The sequence below is a fragment of the Ahaetulla prasina genome, chromosome 7 (assembly GCF_028640845.1).
Source record: "Ahaetulla prasina isolate Xishuangbanna chromosome 7, ASM2864084v1, whole genome shotgun sequence".
In the NCBI taxonomy this organism is placed as follows: domain Eukaryota; kingdom Metazoa; phylum Chordata; class Lepidosauria; order Squamata; family Colubridae; genus Ahaetulla; species Ahaetulla prasina.
The window spans coordinates 5,386,344-5,405,228 of record NC_080545.1 but is presented as its reverse complement, the minus strand read 5'-3'; the positions used below and the strand labels follow the sequence as shown (position 1 = coordinate 5,405,228).

The window sequence follows — 18,885 nt, the reverse complement described above, 5'->3', positions numbered from 1 at the left end:
TTGCCAGGGGTCGCCTAAGACCATCGGAAATATGGGAAGTATACTTGCGAGTCGAAGAATTGCGCTCCAATGGTTGACTCCACAAGCCAGCTGCAGGCTCTTCAAATCGCTAGCTGAATTCGGCTTCAGGCACGATAAATTAAAAAAGAAATTTATTTATAAATTAAAAAATCTTTGCTCTGATGTCTCCCTCTCAAGCCAGCTGCAATCGCTCCCAATCGCTAGCCTAATCTGGCTTCAGGCGCGATAAACTTAATTGGGGAGGAGTCTCCGCTTTAATGCCTCCGTCCTCAAGGCAATCGCAAGCAGTTCAGATCGCTAGCCAATACGGCTTCAGGCGCCATAAATTCAAAACGAAAATAATTTTACGGTTGGGGTCTCCACATCGTGGGGAATTGTATTAAAGGGGTCGCAGCACTATAAAGGTTGAGAACCACTGCACTAGAACACGGCCCTCCAGATCTTTGCCACCAGCAGCGCTTCCCTCCAGCCTTCGCCCAAAGCCCCTCACCAGGAGGCTGAAGTAGACCCTGAATCGGAATTTCTGCCCCCCTCCGACCCACACAAAAAAGACCCCAAAGGGGGAGACTCTCTACCGCAACACAAACGTTCATTGCATGTTATCTATCCTGGGGGGTGTAGTTTGAGGGCCCCTGATTTAGTGCAATATAAAAAATGCAAATTATTTTTCTGGGGAACCACCAAAATTTTCTCACGGACCACCAGTGGTCCATGGACCACCAATTAGTGACCACTGGTTTATAGAGTCAAATCTGTATATAGAGGTTAAATAGGATAAGAGATATCGATGTAGGAAAAGCTGTTATGAGCCATGTAACTTTGATGCATTTGCCTTTGTGTGTTTTATATATATTTTTTTGTTTTTGTGTATTGGGCTTTTTTGGGGGGGGTATTGTGTATTTTAACTTTTGGAAATTCCATAAATGTTATTTAAAACAAACATACAGACAAAAGATCCAGGTTTCCGTGGATCTTTTGAAATGCAGTCGGGTAACGATGCCAATTCAACCCAGGTTGCATAATGGCTGGTGTAGTAAGGGCAGCATGACCCAAGCTCAGTTTTCCGTGTGGCTTTGCAGAGCTGCAACCGTTTGCAAGGGCAAGGACTGGTTGCAAAGTTGCTTTCTTTCAATTCCTGCTGTTCGCTGCTGGGACGGGTTGGTATGCAAGGCCCTTGCTCGATAAGCTCACCTGTACTGGCTGTTCTACAGTGGGGAAAGGCGGGAGCGGGGGTGGGGTGGGGAACCGAGTCTCCTAGCTGGAAAGAATAATACATTTGTAGATGTTTGCCTTCCTGCTAAAAGGAACCGGAGAACAGGGTGGAATTTGAGGGGAAAATTGATGAAACCAGGGAAAAGTTGACATTGGACCAGGCAGGGAAGGTTGAAGGGGAAAGGGTGAAAGGCAGTGGTGGGATTCAGCCAGTTCGCGCCCCTTCGGGAGAACCGGTTGTTAACTTTCTGAGCAGTCTGGTGAACTGGCTTTTGGAAGAAATCATTAGGGCAGAGAACCGCTTGTTAAATTACTTGAATCCCACCACTGGTGAAAGGGAAGGGGGAAGGGGGAGGGGGAGGGGAGAAGAGAGGAGGAGAGGAAAGGAGAAGGAAAGGAGGGGAGAAGGAAAGGAGGGGAGAGGAGAGGAAGGGCGGGGAGAAGGAAAAGAGACAAAAGGAGGGAGAAGAAAAAAGGGAGGGAGAGGAGAGGAGGAGGAGGGAGAAGAAAAAAGGGAGGGAGAGAGGAGAGGAGGGAGGGAGAAGGAAAAGAGGGAGGGAGAAGAGAAGGGGAGGGAGAAGGAAAGGACGGTAGAGGACGGGGAGAAGGGTAGAAGGAAAGGAGGAGGAGGAGGAGGAGAGGAAAGGAGGGAGGGAGAAGGAAGGAAGGAGAGGAGGGAGAAGGGAAGAAGGAAAGGAGGGAAAGAAGGAAAGGAGGGAGGGAGAGGAAAGGAGGGAAAGAGAGGAGGGAGAAGGAAAGTGGGGAGAGGAGGGAGGGAGAAGGAAAGGAGGGGAAAGGAGGGGAGGGGAAAGAAGGGAGAGAGGAAAGGAAAGGAGAGGAGAAGGAAAGGAGGGGAGAAAGAAAAGAGAGACAGAAAAGAGGAGGAGGGGAGTGGAGAAGGAAAAGAGAGGAGAAGGAAAAGAGGAAAGGAGGGGAGGAGAGGAGATGGGAAAAATGAAGGGAAGGAAATGAGATAGGAGAGGAAAGGAAAAAGGAAAAGACACGAAGTTGAGCTGAACGGAATAACAGAGTTGGAAGGGACCTTAAAGGTCCTAGTCCACTAGCTTGACACTCCGTGAAGTCTTTGGTTTTCTTCTAGGGTCCTTTCCCTCCCCCCACCCCGCCTTCAAGAACCCCAACTTTTCAGACTAGCCTAAGGGCCCAAGGATTTATTTATTTATTTTAGTGTTTCCCTGTTCGAGAAGTCCTTGCTCCAGCATGGATGAGTCACCCGCCAGCTATGCGCTGAGACACCCAGTCCAGGAGAGCTCCGTGGACAGATTCCAAGGGGATGAGAACCTTCCACTCTTTCTCAGCCAGCCAACGTGGAAGCCCTGCAAACTCCCATCGTTTTCGGACAGGACGGGAGCCCATCTTCCTAAACAAACAAGGATCTGTCAGCTGCCTTTTGGGCGTGGAGCCAACGAGAGCAGTGTAACCTTGGCTCATCCCTTCCTCTCTCCAGAGAGTCCCCAAGGCAGTACTGAAATAGTTTAGCGGCTTGGATTTTGCTGGTTTTTCTTCTTTTTTTCTTACAATCACATTTCTGTTTCTCTAGCGGTCCCTCCGGCAGCTGCATCGACTTCTCCAAGACCGCCTCAAACGATGCAATGGTTTTAATTCCTTTTTTTTCCCCTGCAGTCTTAGGAAAGAGACGTTAGCTAGATACACCTCTGAGTTGTTTTGCAGAGTCTTAACAGCTGACACTCCTCCTCCTCCTCCTCTTGCTATTCTTCTTAGTCTGTGGTGTGTAAGTATATGTGTACCGGTCAGGGGTGAAATGTAAAATTTGTTACTACCGGTTCTGTGGGCGTGGCTTGATGGGGAGGGTAATGTGACTGGGTGGGCGTGGCCAACTTTTTTTAAAAATACTTTTAAAAGCATTTTTTCTACAACCTCTTCGGCCAAAGAGGTTGTAGAAAAATGCTTTTAAAGGGTTTTGATGACCCCAGCTGAGTTGCCTGATCACCAGATACCCTTTAAAAGCATTTTTTACAGCCTCTTTGGATGAAGCGGTTGTAAAAAAAAATGCTTTTAAAAGGCTCTGATGATCCCAGCTGAGCTGTGTGATCATCAGAGGCATTGTTTTTTTAACTTTTAAAAGCATTTTTTCGGCCAAAGACAAAATGCTTTTAAAAGTTTTTTTAAAAAACCCTCTGATGATCGCACGGCTCAGCTGGGCATCGGGGCAGGGGCAGGGATTTTTGCTACCGGCTCTCCAAACCACCCGCCACCATTGCTACCGGATCGGGTGATCCGGTCTGAACCGGGAGCAATTCATTCCTGGTACCGGTATACGACTTTCAAGACTGCTTTGTCTTTGTGGTGTCTAGGATGTCCTAGATGGGGATATGCGGAGGTGGGATTCGAATGATTTAACAACCGGTTCTCTGCCCTAATGACCAGCTGAGTGGGCGTGGCCATGGTGGGCTGAGAGGGACCTTGGGGGGTCTTCTAGTCCACCCCCTACTCAAGCAGGAGGTCTATCTTCTTCATCATTATTATCTATCTATATCATAATTATCTATTATACCATTTCAGACAATTGTCCAATTTCTTCTTAAAAACTTCCAGTGATGAAGCACCCACAACTTCTGGAGGCAGGATGTTCCACTGGTTAATAGATCTGGGATTATAGAATAACAGAGTTGGAGAGGTTTTCAAAAAATGAATGAATGAATGAATGAATGAATGAATCAATCAATCAATCAATCAATCAGAATAGATCTGGAAGGGACCTTGCAGGTCTTCTAGTGTAGGCCCCTGCTCAAGCAGGAGAGCCTTTACCATTTTAGACAAATGGCTGTCCAGTCTCTTTTTTAAAAACTTCCAGTGTTGGAGCATTCACAACTTCTGAAGGCAAACTGTGTTCCATTGATTAATTGTCCTCACTGTTAGGAAATTTCTCCTTAGTTCTAAGTTGCTTCTGTCCTTGGTTGGTTTCCATCCGTTGTTTCTTGTCTTGGTTTCTGAAGCTTTGGAAAATAAGTTGACTCCCTCTTCTTTGCGGCACGTATCAGTTAGATGCAGGTTGGGCCATGACATTTTAGATAAGGCTGCTCTTTGCTCAAGATCAAAAACATTGTTGAGAACATCCAACGGCTACTTGTGCTTTTTTGAGAATTTGAGCACCGTCTGCCTCCCTCCCATAATATTGAAATCAGAACAAGCAAAAGTTAGCAGGAGTTGCTCTAGAAGGTCATGGGTCCCTTTTCTGCTGCAGTCGATGGCACAACATGACCTTAATCTCCTGACCTGCCATCTAAATTGGCAGGCCAGGTCTAGCAGGCTGAAGTAACCCACGAAGAAAGCATTGTTTGTATTATCTCAAAGGAACACGGGCAAGCATATAATCTTATACAGACCGATGGCTGATAACAATGCAAACAATTGCAACCATCCCAAGCAAAAAGTTAATGTAAATGCAGAATAACATGGCAAATAGACCAAAAGGATTGTACTACACAGTGAAGTAGCTGAGCTCTCAACAGATCGATCTATCTGCCTGCCTGCCTACCTACCTACCTATCTTCATCTTCATTATCTCTCTATCTCTCTATCTGTCTATCTATCTATCTATCTTCTTCATCATCATTATCTATCTATATCATAATTATCTATCTATCTATCTATCTATCTATCTATCTATCTATCTATCTAATCTTCTTCATTATTATCTATCTATATCATAATTATCTATCTATCTGTCTATCTAATCTATCTATCTTCTTCATCATTATTATCTATCTATATCATAATTATCTATCTATCTATCTATCTATCTATCTATCTATCTATCTATCTATCTATCTAATCTTCTTCATCATTATTATCTATCTATATCATAATTACCTATCTATCTATCTATCTATCTATCTATCTATCTATCTATCTATCTATCTATCTATCTATCTATCTATCTATCATCTATCTTCTTCATCATTATTATCTATCTATATCATAATTATCTATCTATCTATCTATCTATCATCCATCCACCCACCCACCCATCTATCATTTTCTGTCTTCTGTTTTCCCTCTTCTATCATCTATTGGTAATTAGTGAGAAAATAGTATTCCAGTGCAGTAATATCTATATAATGCAGCTATATGCTTCTTGCAAGGGAGAATGAAGTAACAGCTAATGAAAAATGTTTGTAAACATACATTTGAACCCATGTGAAGAGAAAGAGAGACCTCTGTTCAATCTTTGCTCCTTGGTGGAGTGGGAAGTTCGTATGTTTGGCTGGGAACCAGGTTTAGAATTGGCCCAACAAAAAAATGCAATCAAGTTTTTTTAGCTAATGGTTGCAATTAATTGCCTCCCCTCTGACTCGCCTTGACCAAAATGTGGGTTTATTTCATGAAGAAAGAGACCATTCAGTCTGAAAATATTGCTGACTTTTTCCTTCTGCACACACACACACACACACACGTTCATTTTGGTATTCCCTGGCTTAGGAGTGTTTTTAACAATCGTTACAGCAGTGCTGAAAAATGGGATTTATGACTGGTTCTCATATTTATGACCGATAACAGTGTCCCCACAGTCATGTGATCCATATATTTATAATGTTTTCGGCTTCCCAGGATCACAGCTTCTGATGAAGTCAGTGGAGGCAGCTGGATTCTCTTAATGACCCACGTGTATCACTTGACCACAACAATTGCGGCAAAATAAAAACAAAGTTGTGAAATCAAGAGTGACTCACTTAAGGAGCATAGCGCTGCATTCTAGCCAGGTGGTGCAATGGTTAGAGTGTGGTTCTGCAGGCTACTGCTGCTGACTGCTGGCTGCCTGCAATTTGGCAGTTCGAATGTCACCAGGCTCAAAGTTGACTCAGCCTTCCGTACTTCCGTGGTGGGTAAAATGAGGATCCAGATTGTTGGGGGCAACAGGTTGATTCTGTAAACCACTTAGAGAGGACTGTGAAGCACTGTGAAGTGGTATATAAGCCTAAGTGCTATTGCTATTGCTATCCCTCCCTCCCTCCCTTTCCTTTCCTTTCCTTTCCTTTCCTTTCCTTTCCTTTCCTTTCCTTTCCTTTCCTTTCCTTTCCTTTCCTTTCCTTTCCTTTTCCCTTTCTCATTCTTCTTCCTGGTGGCACAGTGATCAGAATGCAGTATTGCAGGGTTGTAAAAGCACTGTGAAGCGATATATAAGTCTAAGTGCTATTGCTATCCCTCCCTCCCTCCCTCCCTCCCTCCCTCCCTCCCTTCCTTCCTTCCTTCCTTCCTTCCTTCCTTCCTTCCTTCCTTCTGGTTAGAATGCAGTATTGCAGGCTAATTCTGCCCACTGCCAGGAGTTTGATCCTGACCAGCTCAAGGTCGACTCAGCCTTCCGTCCTTCCGAGGTCGGTAAAACGAGGACCCAGATTGTTGGGGGCAAGAGGCTGACTCTGTACACCGCTTAGAATGGGCTGTAAAAAGCACTGTGAAGCAATATATGTCTATTTTGCTCCGCGATGAAAGGTCCCAATTATGTGTGTAAGTCAAGGACTATCTACAAACTCTTCGGTCCGTTTAGCCGGGCTTCCATTGTTTTTATCAGCACAAAATAATGTGGGGTTTTTTTTGCCATGGAATTCTTGATGTTGTATTTGGCGCTTCGATCTCTTTTGACAGCCCGCTGAGGTCTCCGTGATACGTATTTTTGAAGGAATTTCGGAAGAAGAGTCACATAAGAGGTCAAAGTAACGTCTTGCAACCGGGCGAAGAAGCATGTGGTGTAATCAGCGTTGCGGTTTGCTGACCGTAGCCCTCATCGGGGCAGTGCTGGCCATCCTTGGAGGAGTTTTGATCCCGGTTGGAAATCACTTTGTTGAGAAGACAATAAAAAAGGTAAGGGACATCCACCGTTCCTTCCATTTCTGCATGGTTTCCTCCAACGTTCTTCTTCTCCACGTTGAATTGAATTGAATGATGAAGTATGATTAGAAACAAAAGGAAATTGTCTCTGGTGCAGAAGCTCTCCGTGTACATGCAAGGCAACTGAATGATGATAACTGCCGTAACACTGATGATACCGAATCAATCAAGGACCACCCATGGTGGTTTCCTCAAGGTCAGAAAGAATGAGATAAAGGACGGGGCCTCTGGAGGTACCCTTAAACACTCCCAATAACGTTGATTGGAAACATCTGCTCAAGGGAGGGGCAGAATAGAATAAAATAGAATAGAATTCTTTATTGGCCAAGTGTGATTGGACACACAACAAATTTGTCTTTGGTGCATATGCTCTCAGTGTACATAAAAGAAAAGATACATTCATCAAGAATCATAAGGTACAACACTTAATGATAGTCATAGGGAAATTAGAGAAATAGAATAGAATAGAATAGAATAGAATAGAATAGAATAGAATAGAATAGAATAGAAGAATGGAATGGAATGGAATGGAATGGAATGGAATGGAATAGAATAGAATAGAATAGAATAGAATAGAATAGAATAGAATAGAATAGAATAGAATAGAATTTTTTATTGGCCAAGTGTGATTGGACACACAAGGAATTTGTCTTGGTGCATATGCTCTCAGTGCACATAAAAGAAAAGACACATTCATCAAGAATCATAAGGTACAACACTTAATGATAGTCATAGGGAAATTAGAGAAATAGAATAGAATAGAATAGAATAGAATAGAATAGAATAGAATAGAATAGAATAGAATAGAATAGAATAGAATAGAAGAATGGAATGGAATGGAATGGAATGGAATGGAATGGAATGGAATAGAATAGAATAGAATAGAATAGAATAGAATAGAATAGAATAGAATAGAATAGAATAGAATAGAATTTTTTATTGGCCAAGTGTGATTGGACCCACAAGGAATTTGTCTTGGTGCATATGCTCTCAGTGCACATAAAAGAAAAGATACATTCATCAAGAATCATAAGGTACAACACTTAATGATAGTCATAGGGAAATTAGAGAAATAGAATAGAATAGAATAGAATAGAATAGAATAGAATAGAATAGAATAGAAGAATGGAATGGAATAGAATAGAATAGAATAGAATAGAATAGAATAGAATAGAATAGAATAGAATAGAATAGAATAGAATAGAATAGAATAGAATAGAATAGAATTTTTTATTGGCCAAGTGTGATTGGACCCACAAGGAATTTGTCTTGGTGCATATGCTCTCAGTGCACATAAAAGAAAAGATACATTCATCAAGAATCATAAGGTACAACACTTAATGATAGTCATAGGGAAATTAGAGAAATAGAATAGAATAGAATAGAATAGAATAGAATAGAATAGAATAGAATAGAATAGAATAGAATAGAATAGAAGAATGGAATGGAATGGAATGGAATGGAATGGAATGGAATGGAATGGAATGGAATAGAATAGAATAGAATTTTTTATTGGCCAAGTGTGTTTGGACCCACAAGGGATTTGTCTTGGTGCATATGCTCTCAGTGCACATAAAAGAAAAGATACATTCATCAAGAATCATAAGGTACAACACTTAATGATAGTCATAGAGAACAAATAAGCAATCAGGAAACAATGGAATGGAATGGAATGGAATGGAATGGAATGGAATAGAAGAATAGAATAGAATAGAATAGAATAGAATAGAATAGAATAGAATAGAATAGAATAGAATAGAATAGAAAAGAATAGAATAGAATAGAATAGAATAGAATAGAATTTTTTATTGACCAAGTGTGATTGGACACACAGGGAATTTGTCTTTGGTGCATACGCTCTCAGTGTACACGAAAGAAAATCCCTTTTAAGCAACAGATGATGATGATGATGATGATTTTAGAATATAGCTGAGACTACTGCAGGATCTGCCCTGTTGTCGGGGCAAATAACAAATAGCCAAATAACACAGTCGTTTCAGCCACTGATTATCTTTTCAAATCTAATGTTTTGAATTCTAGCCCCGATACCAAGTGGGAGCTTCATCTAAAAAGTCAATTAAACTGCTTCGGGGTTTCGTTTCTTCTCCCTTCTGACTGATGGGAGTTAGACCACATGAATGTTGCCTTACCATGCAAGCATTTTTGCTTACGTGGCAAACCTTGTTGACATGCGCTTCTGATGCCACAAAAATGTTTGTGGCTACCACAGTTTCCTCTTGAGGACTTTGAAATAACCGAGCGGCTTTCTGAATTTCAAAGAGCTGCAGGAGTCAGACTGGAAACCTAAGGCGTCTCTGAGCTTTTTTTTCTCTCTCTCTCGCAACAACAACGGTTGAAAGGCAACGTGGTCTTATAATCGGATTCATTATTTAAATAGTAGCATTCACAGTCTGGAACAACCTTTGTTAGCCAACCACTTGGGTTTCCTGAAATGTTGTCATTAAAGGGAAACTGAGAGAATCTCCGGAAATGGTTTCCTATTTCCTTTGGTCAGTTCAACCGTTGAATGTTAACAATTTTGTAAACTCTTCAGATAATTTGTGAGCTCCCTTCCAACTCTGTTAGATACGGATCAACAGAGTTGGAAGGGACCTTGTAAATCATCTAATCCAACCCCCCTCCCCCCCGCCCAAGACCACTTCTGACAGAGGGCAGTCCAGTCTCTTCTTGAAAGCTTCCAGGGATGAAGCTCCCACAACTTCCGAAGGCAACTTTTGCTCCATGGGTTGATTGTCAGGAAATTTCTCCTTATTTCCAGGTTGAATCTCTCCTCAATCAGTTTCCATCCGTTATTCCTTGACTGGCCTTCAGGTGGCTTGGAAAATAGCTTGACCCCCCCCCCGCTCTCTGGGGCAGACCTTCAAATATTGGAATACCGTTATCCTGTCTCCCCTGGTCCTTCTCTTCCCTAGACTAGCCATACCCAGTTCCTGCAACTGTTCATCGTCTGGTTTTAGCCTCCAGTCCCCTAATCATCCTGGTTGCTCTTCTCTGCACTCTTTCTAGAGTCTCAACATCTTTTTTTATAGTGTGGTGACCAAAACTGGATGCAGTACTCTCAGGTGTTATTCTGTGGTGTTATTCTGTTGTTGTTGTTGTTTTTTTATTATTTATTTGAATTTATATCCCGCCCTTCTCTGAAGACTCAGGGCGGCTTTTACTGTGTTAAGCAATAGTCTCATCCATTTGTATATTATATACAAAGTCAACTTTTATTGCCCCCAACAATCTGGGTCCTCCTTTTACCTACCTTATACAGGATGGAAGGCTGAGTCAACCTTGGGCCTGGTGGGACTTGAACTTGTAGTAATTGCAAGCAGCTGTGTTAATAACAGACAGACTTAGTCTGCTGAGCCACCAGAGGACCTGGTTGTTGTTGTTGTTCGTAAGCCACTGAAGGAAAAAGAGAGATAAATCTGGCTGGCTTCAAACCACCGAAGATTTTGGAGCAGACGGTGGCACTTCCTTCCACCGTCATGTCACGCCGACTGCCTGTTCAGCTGTCTTGCAAATGTGACATGAGTCTTTATTTCCTCTTTCGTCTCCTTCAAGCCGGAACGTTCAACGACGTTTTGAAGGACAGTCTCTGTGAACGTAATTCAAAATTGCACGTTAAAGTCGTACATCCGGTATAACAGCCTCTTGGGGAAAAAAAATCCACCGTGCCAAAACCGCAGAAGACTTGTTTGTGGTTCACCAGGTGTAGCTTGGCTTCTGTCCTCTTGTCTAGCAATTACCCCAGTTCTCCTTTTGAACAAAAGCGCTTAAGGGATCATTAAGACATCATAGCTGAGTCTGCACATTTTTCTCCAGCTACATGTGGGTTGCTTCGCTTGTAAACTCCAGCCGGTAAGAACTACGATCCCTTGCTTCAACTTTTCCAATCTCGGAGGCACTGTTGTGACCCAGGCTCAAGTAGGTAGTAGCAAACTCAGTCCGTGAAAAAACAAACTTTATTCGAACAGCTGAGAATTACTTCATTCCCAGCGTCGTTCAACTCAAATTAAAACAAATTCCTCAGTCCTATCACAAGTCTTGGTCCAATTAGGCAAACTGCCAAAGGCCTTTCTTGGCAAATGTTCAGAAGTCACAAAAATAAATGCAAGACGTAGATAAAGAAGAAGATGAAGCTACCAACGTTGTTTTCCGGCAAAGCCCAAACGCCGTTGCTGGTCTGTTTTAAGCCTTATGGGAGGGGCTAATTGTCTCTTGGCCCTGCTCCTGAGTCGTCCTCTTTGCTTTAGCTGCTCTTGCCTCCTGCTCCTCTGGCTCCGTACTATCAGTCTCTGGAGGCTCTGGAGTCCGCACCTTACTCCCCGAGGGCCCTGGCCTCACCTCAGCCTCATCGCTGTCCGACTCCGTTGCCAGCTCCGTAGGCTGCTGGCGGACCACAACAGGCACAGCCCAGTTTTGGAAGAAACCAATGAACTACTGTAGCAATTTCCTTCCTTTAACAGTAAGGAAATATTGGGAGGGAAAAACAACAACCAACAACCCACTGTTAAAACTGTTTTAAACTGTTTTTTAAAAATCAAGTTTGTCTCTTGTCTAGAAGAGGAAGTGTGCAAACAATAAGAGCTCTTCAGTTAGGTTAAAAAAATAAAAGTCGACAGTTGACATAGTCTTGGCATGCTTGTGGCTCGGGTCATTTCATATCTGTTGTAAAATACAACTATACTTGCCTCCTGTCACAAACAGCCCTCACCCCAGGCTCCAGGTTAAAGAAATGCCTGCGTGACATGAAATTATGGGGAATTCTTACGTTTGACTTTTGCTAAGATTCCTTTTAGTGCAATTGTCTATGCGTATTGTTTCTGTCTGCCGACATTCGACAATCGATTTGTTGCAGGCTCTGCTGTCTGACCGGGTGGATCCCTGGTCAAGACACTGAGCTTGTCGATCAGAAAGGTCGGCGGTTCGAATCCCTAGTACAGGTCTCCTGCATGAGCAGGGGCTTAGACTAGATGACCTCCAAAGTCCCTTCCAAATCTGTTACTGTTAAAACTGTTAGAACGTAACAGCAGAAAAGAACACAATGCAGAATTATAGAATTGGAAGGGACCTTGGAGGTCTTCTAGTCCAACTCCTCCTGAAGCAGGAGACCTTATGCCATTTCAGATAAATGGCCATCCAACATTTTCTTAAAAATTTCCAGTGTTGGAGCATTTACAACTTCTGGAGGCAAGTCGTTCCACTGATTAATTGTTCTCGCCGTTCGGAAATTTCTCCTAAGTTCTAGGTTGCTTCTCTCCTTGTTTAGTTTTTGTCCATTGTTTCTTGTCCTGCCTTTGGAAAATAATAATAATAATAATAATAATAATAATAATAATAATAATAATAATAATAATAATAATAATAATAATAATAATAATAATAATAATAATAATAATAATAATAATAATTGGAACACAGCTATCATGTCTTTCCTAGTCCTTCTTTTCATGCTGAAAATTATCTTTGATTTTTTTTTAAAATCAAAGGCTAGAAATTTGGCCGGGTGAAGGACGATCCACTGGGTCTCCGTATCTTCTTTTCGCGCTCATTTCTGATCTCTGGATTCATCGGAGAGTTATTCCATCCACATTTACCTACATGGTCTCTCTAAGTTTGTTACACTACAGCTGTGATGGTGAAGCTATGGCACACGTACCAGAGGTGGCCCGCAGAGCCCTCTCTGTCAGCATGCGCGCTGTCACCAGCTCTTCTTCTGGTTTCTGGTGCTCACATGCATGCTGGCCAGCTGGTCTTCACAGGTGCCGGAGCACCAGAAAACCTCAAAAAAACCAGGCATTTTCCAGGCTGTTTTCCGGGTTGTGTTTTGGTCGTTTGGGGGCTGTTTTTTGGGCCAAAAAGGGCCTGAAAAGGCAAAAAAAAAAGCACCTGAAAATGGCCCGAAAAACAGCCAAAAACGCCCAAGAAATAGGCACGCTCACGCCGACCAGATGGTCTTTGGGTTTCTGGTGCTCCGGCATGTGCAAAGACAGCTGGCTGGCGTGCATGCATGTGCTGAAACCTGAAGACCAGCTGGTCAGCGTGCATTTGTGTGCTGAAACCTGAAGACCAGCTGGCTGGTGTGCATGCATATGCTGAAACCTGAAGTCCAGCTGGTCAGCGTGCATGTGTGTGCCGAAACCTAAAGACCAGCTGGCTGGCGTGCATGCATGTACTGAAACCTGAAGACCAGCTGGTCAGCGTGCATGTGTGTGCTGAAACCTAAAGACCAGCTGGCTGGCGTGCATGCATGTGCTGAAACCTGAAGACCAGCTGGTCAGCGTGCATGTGTGTGCCAAAACCTAAAGACCAGCTGGTCAGCGTGCATGTGTGTGCTGAAACCTAAAGACCAGCTGGCTGGCGTGCATGCATGTGCTGAAACCTGAAGACCAGCTGGTCAGCGTGCATGTGTGTGCTGAAACCTGAAGACCAGCTGGTCAGTGTGCATGTGTGTGCTGAAACCTAAAGACCAGCTGGCTGGCATGCATGCATGTGCTGAAACCTAAAGACCAGCTGGCCAGCACACGCATGTTCTGGTTTAGGCACTTGGTGCCGAAAAGTTTTGCCATCACTGCACTAGAGAATTAATGACCTTCAACCACTGTTGTACAGAACAACTTGCCCTAGAGTAGGCGTTTGATAATGTAGGCGAACGAAAAGGCTAAATAAGTCCAGACGAAATGAGTCAGTGATCGTAGCGCTGCCAAAGTATTTACATAAGCTCCAGGTAAACAAATCTCAGCCAGTTTCATGTCCTAGAGGAAAGCCGAAGTGCCTGCAGTATTTGGAGCATCAGAAGAGAGGTGATGGCCATGGTCACCCTTTAACCTTTGACTTGAAAAAGGCTACACAGGACTGGGCCCAGGGATGAAATCCAGCAGGTTCTGACAGGTTCTGGAGAACCGGTAGCGGAAATTTTGAGCAGTTCGGAGAACCGGCAAATGCCACCTCTGGCTGGCCCCAGAGTGGGATGAGAGTAGGGATTTTGCAATATCCTTCCCCCCAAGAGTGAGGAAGGAATGGGGATTTTGCAGTATCCTTCCCCTGCCACACCCACCAAGCCATGATCACCAAGCCACACCATGACCACCAAGCCACGCCCACAGAACCGGTAATAAAAAAAATTTGCATTTCACCGCTGGCTGGGCCTGATTATCATTAAGAAGAGGAACAATAGACAATTCCACAAATGGTAACTTGGATTGGGCTGTAGCATCCTGGGGGAGAAAAAAAAAAGGCAATGACAAATTAGTGATTGAAGATAGAATAACAGAATTGGACGGGACCTTGGAGATCTTCTAGTCTGGGGTCGACAACCTTAAACGCTCAAAGAGCCATTTGGACCCGTTTCCCACAGAAAGGAAAACATCAGGAGCCACAAAACCTGGGTGGGTGTGGCCAACTCGATGTCAGTCACTTCCACCAGTCACATGACCCCCCCTCAGCCACACCTATCCAGACAGTCATTATGGCAGAGAACCGGTTGTTAAAACACACCGGGAACCACAAAATCCTTTTGACATATCTCTCTCTCCCCTCCCTCCCTCCCTCTCTCTCTCCCCCCTCTCCCTCTCTCTGTATCTCTCTGTCTCTGGCCTGGCTGCTTCTCCATCCCCCAGCATCACCCTTACCATCTCAGGCCAGGCGAGGAGTGACTGGGAGGGGAGGGTGAGGGGCGGGGCCGGCCACAGATGGGATCACCTGACAAGGAGCCACAGCAGAGGGCCCAAAGAGCCACATGCGGCTCCAGAGCCGCAGGTTCCTGACCCCTGTTCTAGTCCAACTTCCTTCTCAAGCAGGAGACCCTACACCAGGGGTCAGCAGCCTGCGGCTCTGGAGCCGCATGTGGCTCTGGAGCCGCATGTGGCTCTTTCACCCCTCTGCTGCAGCTCCCTGTTACTCAATCGGCACACGATTTATTGAGCTTTTCAATATCCAATATTTATCCAACCATGGATAAATCCAAGAAAATAAAAGTTTCAGAAGAAGACAGAATGTTTAATTCAACTACATATGCTAGTTTTGTGGCCGCTCAAGAAATACGCAGGCACGGGAAAGGTTTTGTGGCTCCCGATGTTTTCTTTTCGGTGGGAAACGGGTCCACATGGCTCTTTGAGTGTTTAAGGTTGCAGACCTTACACCATATCAGACAAATGGTTGCCCAGCATCTTTGGGTCTCTTCAATAAGCTTCCATCCCTGTTACTTCTTGTGCTGTCCTCAGGTGCTTTGGAGCAGGGGTCTCCAACCTTGGCAACTTTAAGCCTGGAGGACTTCAACTCCCAGAATTCCCCAGCCAGCAAAGCTGGCTGGGGGATTCTGGGAGTTGAAGTCCACCAGGCTTAAAATTGCCAAGGTTGGAGACCCCTGCTTTGGAGAATAGGTTGACTCCCTCTCCTGTGTGAGAGCCCATCAAATATTAGAACACTGCTATCAGGTCACTTCCTTATCCGTCAATCTATATAACATATTTTATCATACTATTAGTCACTTCCTTATATTGCTTCCAGAAGATTTCAGAAGTGGTGTCCTTACAGGCATTTTTGTTCTTGTTGTTAGTCACAAAGTTGTGTCTGACCCATCGTGACCCCATGGCCAATGTTCCTCCAGGCCTTCCTGTCCTCTACCATCTTCTGGAGTCCATTGAAGCTCACGCCGACTGCTTCAGTGACTCCATCCAGCCACCTCATTCTCGGTGTCCCGTTCTTCTTCTTTTGCCCTCAGTCTTTCCCAGCATTAGGCTCTTCTCCGGTGACTCCTTCCTCCTCATTAGGTGGCCAAAGGATTTGAGTTTCCTCTTCAGGATCTGGCCTTCTAAAGAGCAGTCAGGGTTGATCTCCTCTAGGACTAACTGGTTGGATCGCCTTGCAGTCCAAGGGACTTGCAGGAGTCTTCTCCAGCACCAGAGTTCAAAGGCCTCCATTCCCACATTAACCAAGTTCAGCTCAGAGGGAGCCTTTATTTTTAATATAAGTGGATGGACCGCAAGATCAGGTAAGACCAGACAGATAGACACAGAGAGAAGGACCCACCAGTTGCCAGAAGGAACCCCATAGTAGGACCTGGGACCAGGTGGAGGAGGAGGAGGAGGAGGAGGAGGGGGAAGAAGAAGAAGAAGAAGAAGAAGAAGAAGAGGAAGAGGAAGAGGAAGAGGAAGAGGAAGAGGAAGAGGAAGAGGAAGAAGAAGAAGAAGAAGGGGGGAGGAGAAGGAGAAAGAGGACTAGGACTAGGAGAAGGGGAGGGGAGGAGGAGGAGAAAGAGAGAGGACTAGAACTAGGAGGAGGGGAGGGGAGGAGGAGGAGGAGAAAGAGGACTAGGACAAGGAGGAGGAAGAGGAGGAGAAGGAGGAGGAGAAGGAGGAGGAGGCCCTCTCTAGGAATGGAGCTACTGCAGAACAAGATCTTCCATAAGCCTTTAGCTAATCCTCTTTTAAAGCCGTACAGATTGTGCAACACAACACACCAATATGTCTTTGCACCCGTTGCCTCCTACACATTCCATAGATTAGCAAGACTTTGTTTTGCTCGTCCTGACTTTTCCGTTATTATTTTTTTTTTTTCATTCTGCAGGGCTGTATTCATGTATCTCTGTACTGGTCTGTCTTTGGTTTTCCCTCCTCCTCCTCCCAAGCTGGAAATTTCCATCTATTGTACTGGCTTCTCCTAAGAGAGTCATTTCAAGCCCTTTTGATCATCTTATCTACCCTTTGTGTAAGACTCAGTTGTGGTTGCAGAGCTTAAATTTTATTGATTTTTAAATTTTCTATTAGTAATTTTAAGGGTTTTTTAGTTTTTTATATATTTTAAAGTTTTTTAGGCCAATTATAAAATAAGTTTTTTAATTTGTATTTTAAATTGTATATTGTATTGTCTGTTTTTACTTTGGCTGTACACCGCCCTGAGTCCTTCGGGAGAAGGGCGGTATAAAAATCGAAGAAATAATAATAAAAAATAATAAAAATAATCAGATCTGTCTGCTGCGCTGCAGGTGTGATTGCTGATAGGCTCTGACTTACTATATTTGTTCAGCTTTTAGGCTTTTTCCAAAGGACTAGCATGGATTTTTCTTTCCTTCTTTCATCTCCCGCTATATTGCTGTAATGGGTATAATTTTATATCACCTTTGCCCCACAATCCTGCTCTCTCGTTCTTTCTTTCTTTCTTTCTTTCTTTCTTTCTTTCTTTCTTTCTTTCTTTCTTTCTTTCTTTCTTTCTCTCTCTCCCCCTCATTTTCTTTTCCTTCCTTCCCTCCCTCCTCCTTTTCTTTCTTTCCTTCTTTCTCTCTCCCCTCTCATTTTCTTTTCCTTCCTTCTTCTCTTCTCTTCTCCTTTTCTTTTCTTCTTCTTTTTCTCCTTCCTTCCTTCCTTCCTTCCTTCTTTTCTATCTATCTTTCTTTCTCTCTCTCCCCTCATTTTCTTTCCTTCCTTCTTCTCTTCTCTCTTCTTCTTCTTCTCTTCCTTCCTTCCTTCCTTCCTTCCTTCCTCCTCCTCCTTTTCTTTCTTTCCTTCTTTCTCTCTCTCTCCCTCTCATTTTCTTCCTTCCTTCTTTCCTTCTCTTCTCTTCTCTCTCTTCTCTCTCTTCTCTTCTCTTCTCTCTCTCTTCTCTCTTCTTCTTCTTTTTCCCTTCCTTCCTCCCTCCCTCCCTCCGTTCCTTCGTTCCTCCCTACCTCCCTCTCTCCCACCCTCCCTCCCTCCCTCCATTCCATTCCATTCCATTCCATTCCATTCCATTCTGCATTCTATTCTATTCTATTCTATTCTATTCTATTCTATTCTATTCTATTCTATTCTATTCTATTCTATTCTATTCTATTCCTTGCCTGATTTATGCACCTGTTGACAGAAATCTCCCTGTTTCTCCCCCTCCTCCTAAATTAACTGGAAATTAGTTCGGTTCTTTTCTCTTGTTCTTTCACCCAGATAGTTCTCAAGTGGCACAATTAATCTTCCTTACAGGATTTTGTTCCATAAAAATTCCCCTGAGGGAACATTTTTTAAAAAAATCATCCTCTTTTATCCTTATGCAACTCACAGAAATGCACTTTAAAAAAAAAAAAAAAAGATTCTGCCGAAATGTGTCACAGTCATATGGGAGCAAGAGAATTTTTTTGAAAATGGAAAAAACGATGACTTACTAGATGTTTCACACTGGTGTGTATATGTGTGGGGGAGTTTGTCACATTGCTGCCAAATCTAGCAGAGGGGAACTGTCCAAATTGATTTCCAATGTAATTGTGATGCAATTCTTTTATGTGTTTCATTCTGGGTTAAAGTTTAAAATAGAATAAAGCTGGAAAGGGACCTTGGAGGTCTTCTAGTCCAGCCCCAGGCTAGTAATCAGGAGATAGTGAGTTCTAGCCCTGCCTTAACCATGAAAGCCAGCTAGGTGACTTTGGGCCAATCACCAGGAGACGGTGAGTTCTAGTCCCGCCTTAGCCATGAAAGCCAGCTGGATGACTTTGGGCCAATCACCAGGAAACTGTGAGTTCTAGTCCCGCCTTAGCCATGAAAGCCAGCTGGGTGACTTTGGGCCAATCACCAGGAGACGGCGAGTTCTAGTTCCGCCTTAGCCATGAAAGTCAGCTGGGTGACTTTGGGCCAATCACCAGGAGACGGCGAGTTCTAGTTCCGCCTTAGCCATGAAAGTCAGCTGGATGACTTTGGGCCAATCACCAGGAGACAGTGAGTTCTAGTCCCGCCTTAGCCATGAAAGCCAGCTGGGTGACTATGGGCCAATCACCAGGAGACGGTGAGTTCTAGTCCCGCCTTAGCCGGG

General features: G+C 43.8%; 1 protein-coding gene across 1 annotated transcript in view; it reads left to right on the top strand.

The window, feature by feature from the left end:
- LOC131201922 (platelet glycoprotein 4-like) overlaps positions 1-18,885 on the top strand; it is a 74,240-nt gene that overhangs the window by 10,456 nt on the left and 44,899 nt on the right. The window contains exon 2 of the mRNA XM_058190328.1: positions 6,859-7,074. Coding sequence (XP_058046311.1) covers positions 6,955-7,074 — 120 coding nt within the window. The 5' untranslated portion in view covers positions 6,859-6,954. The remainder of the gene's footprint in view (positions 1-6,858; positions 7,075-18,885) is intronic.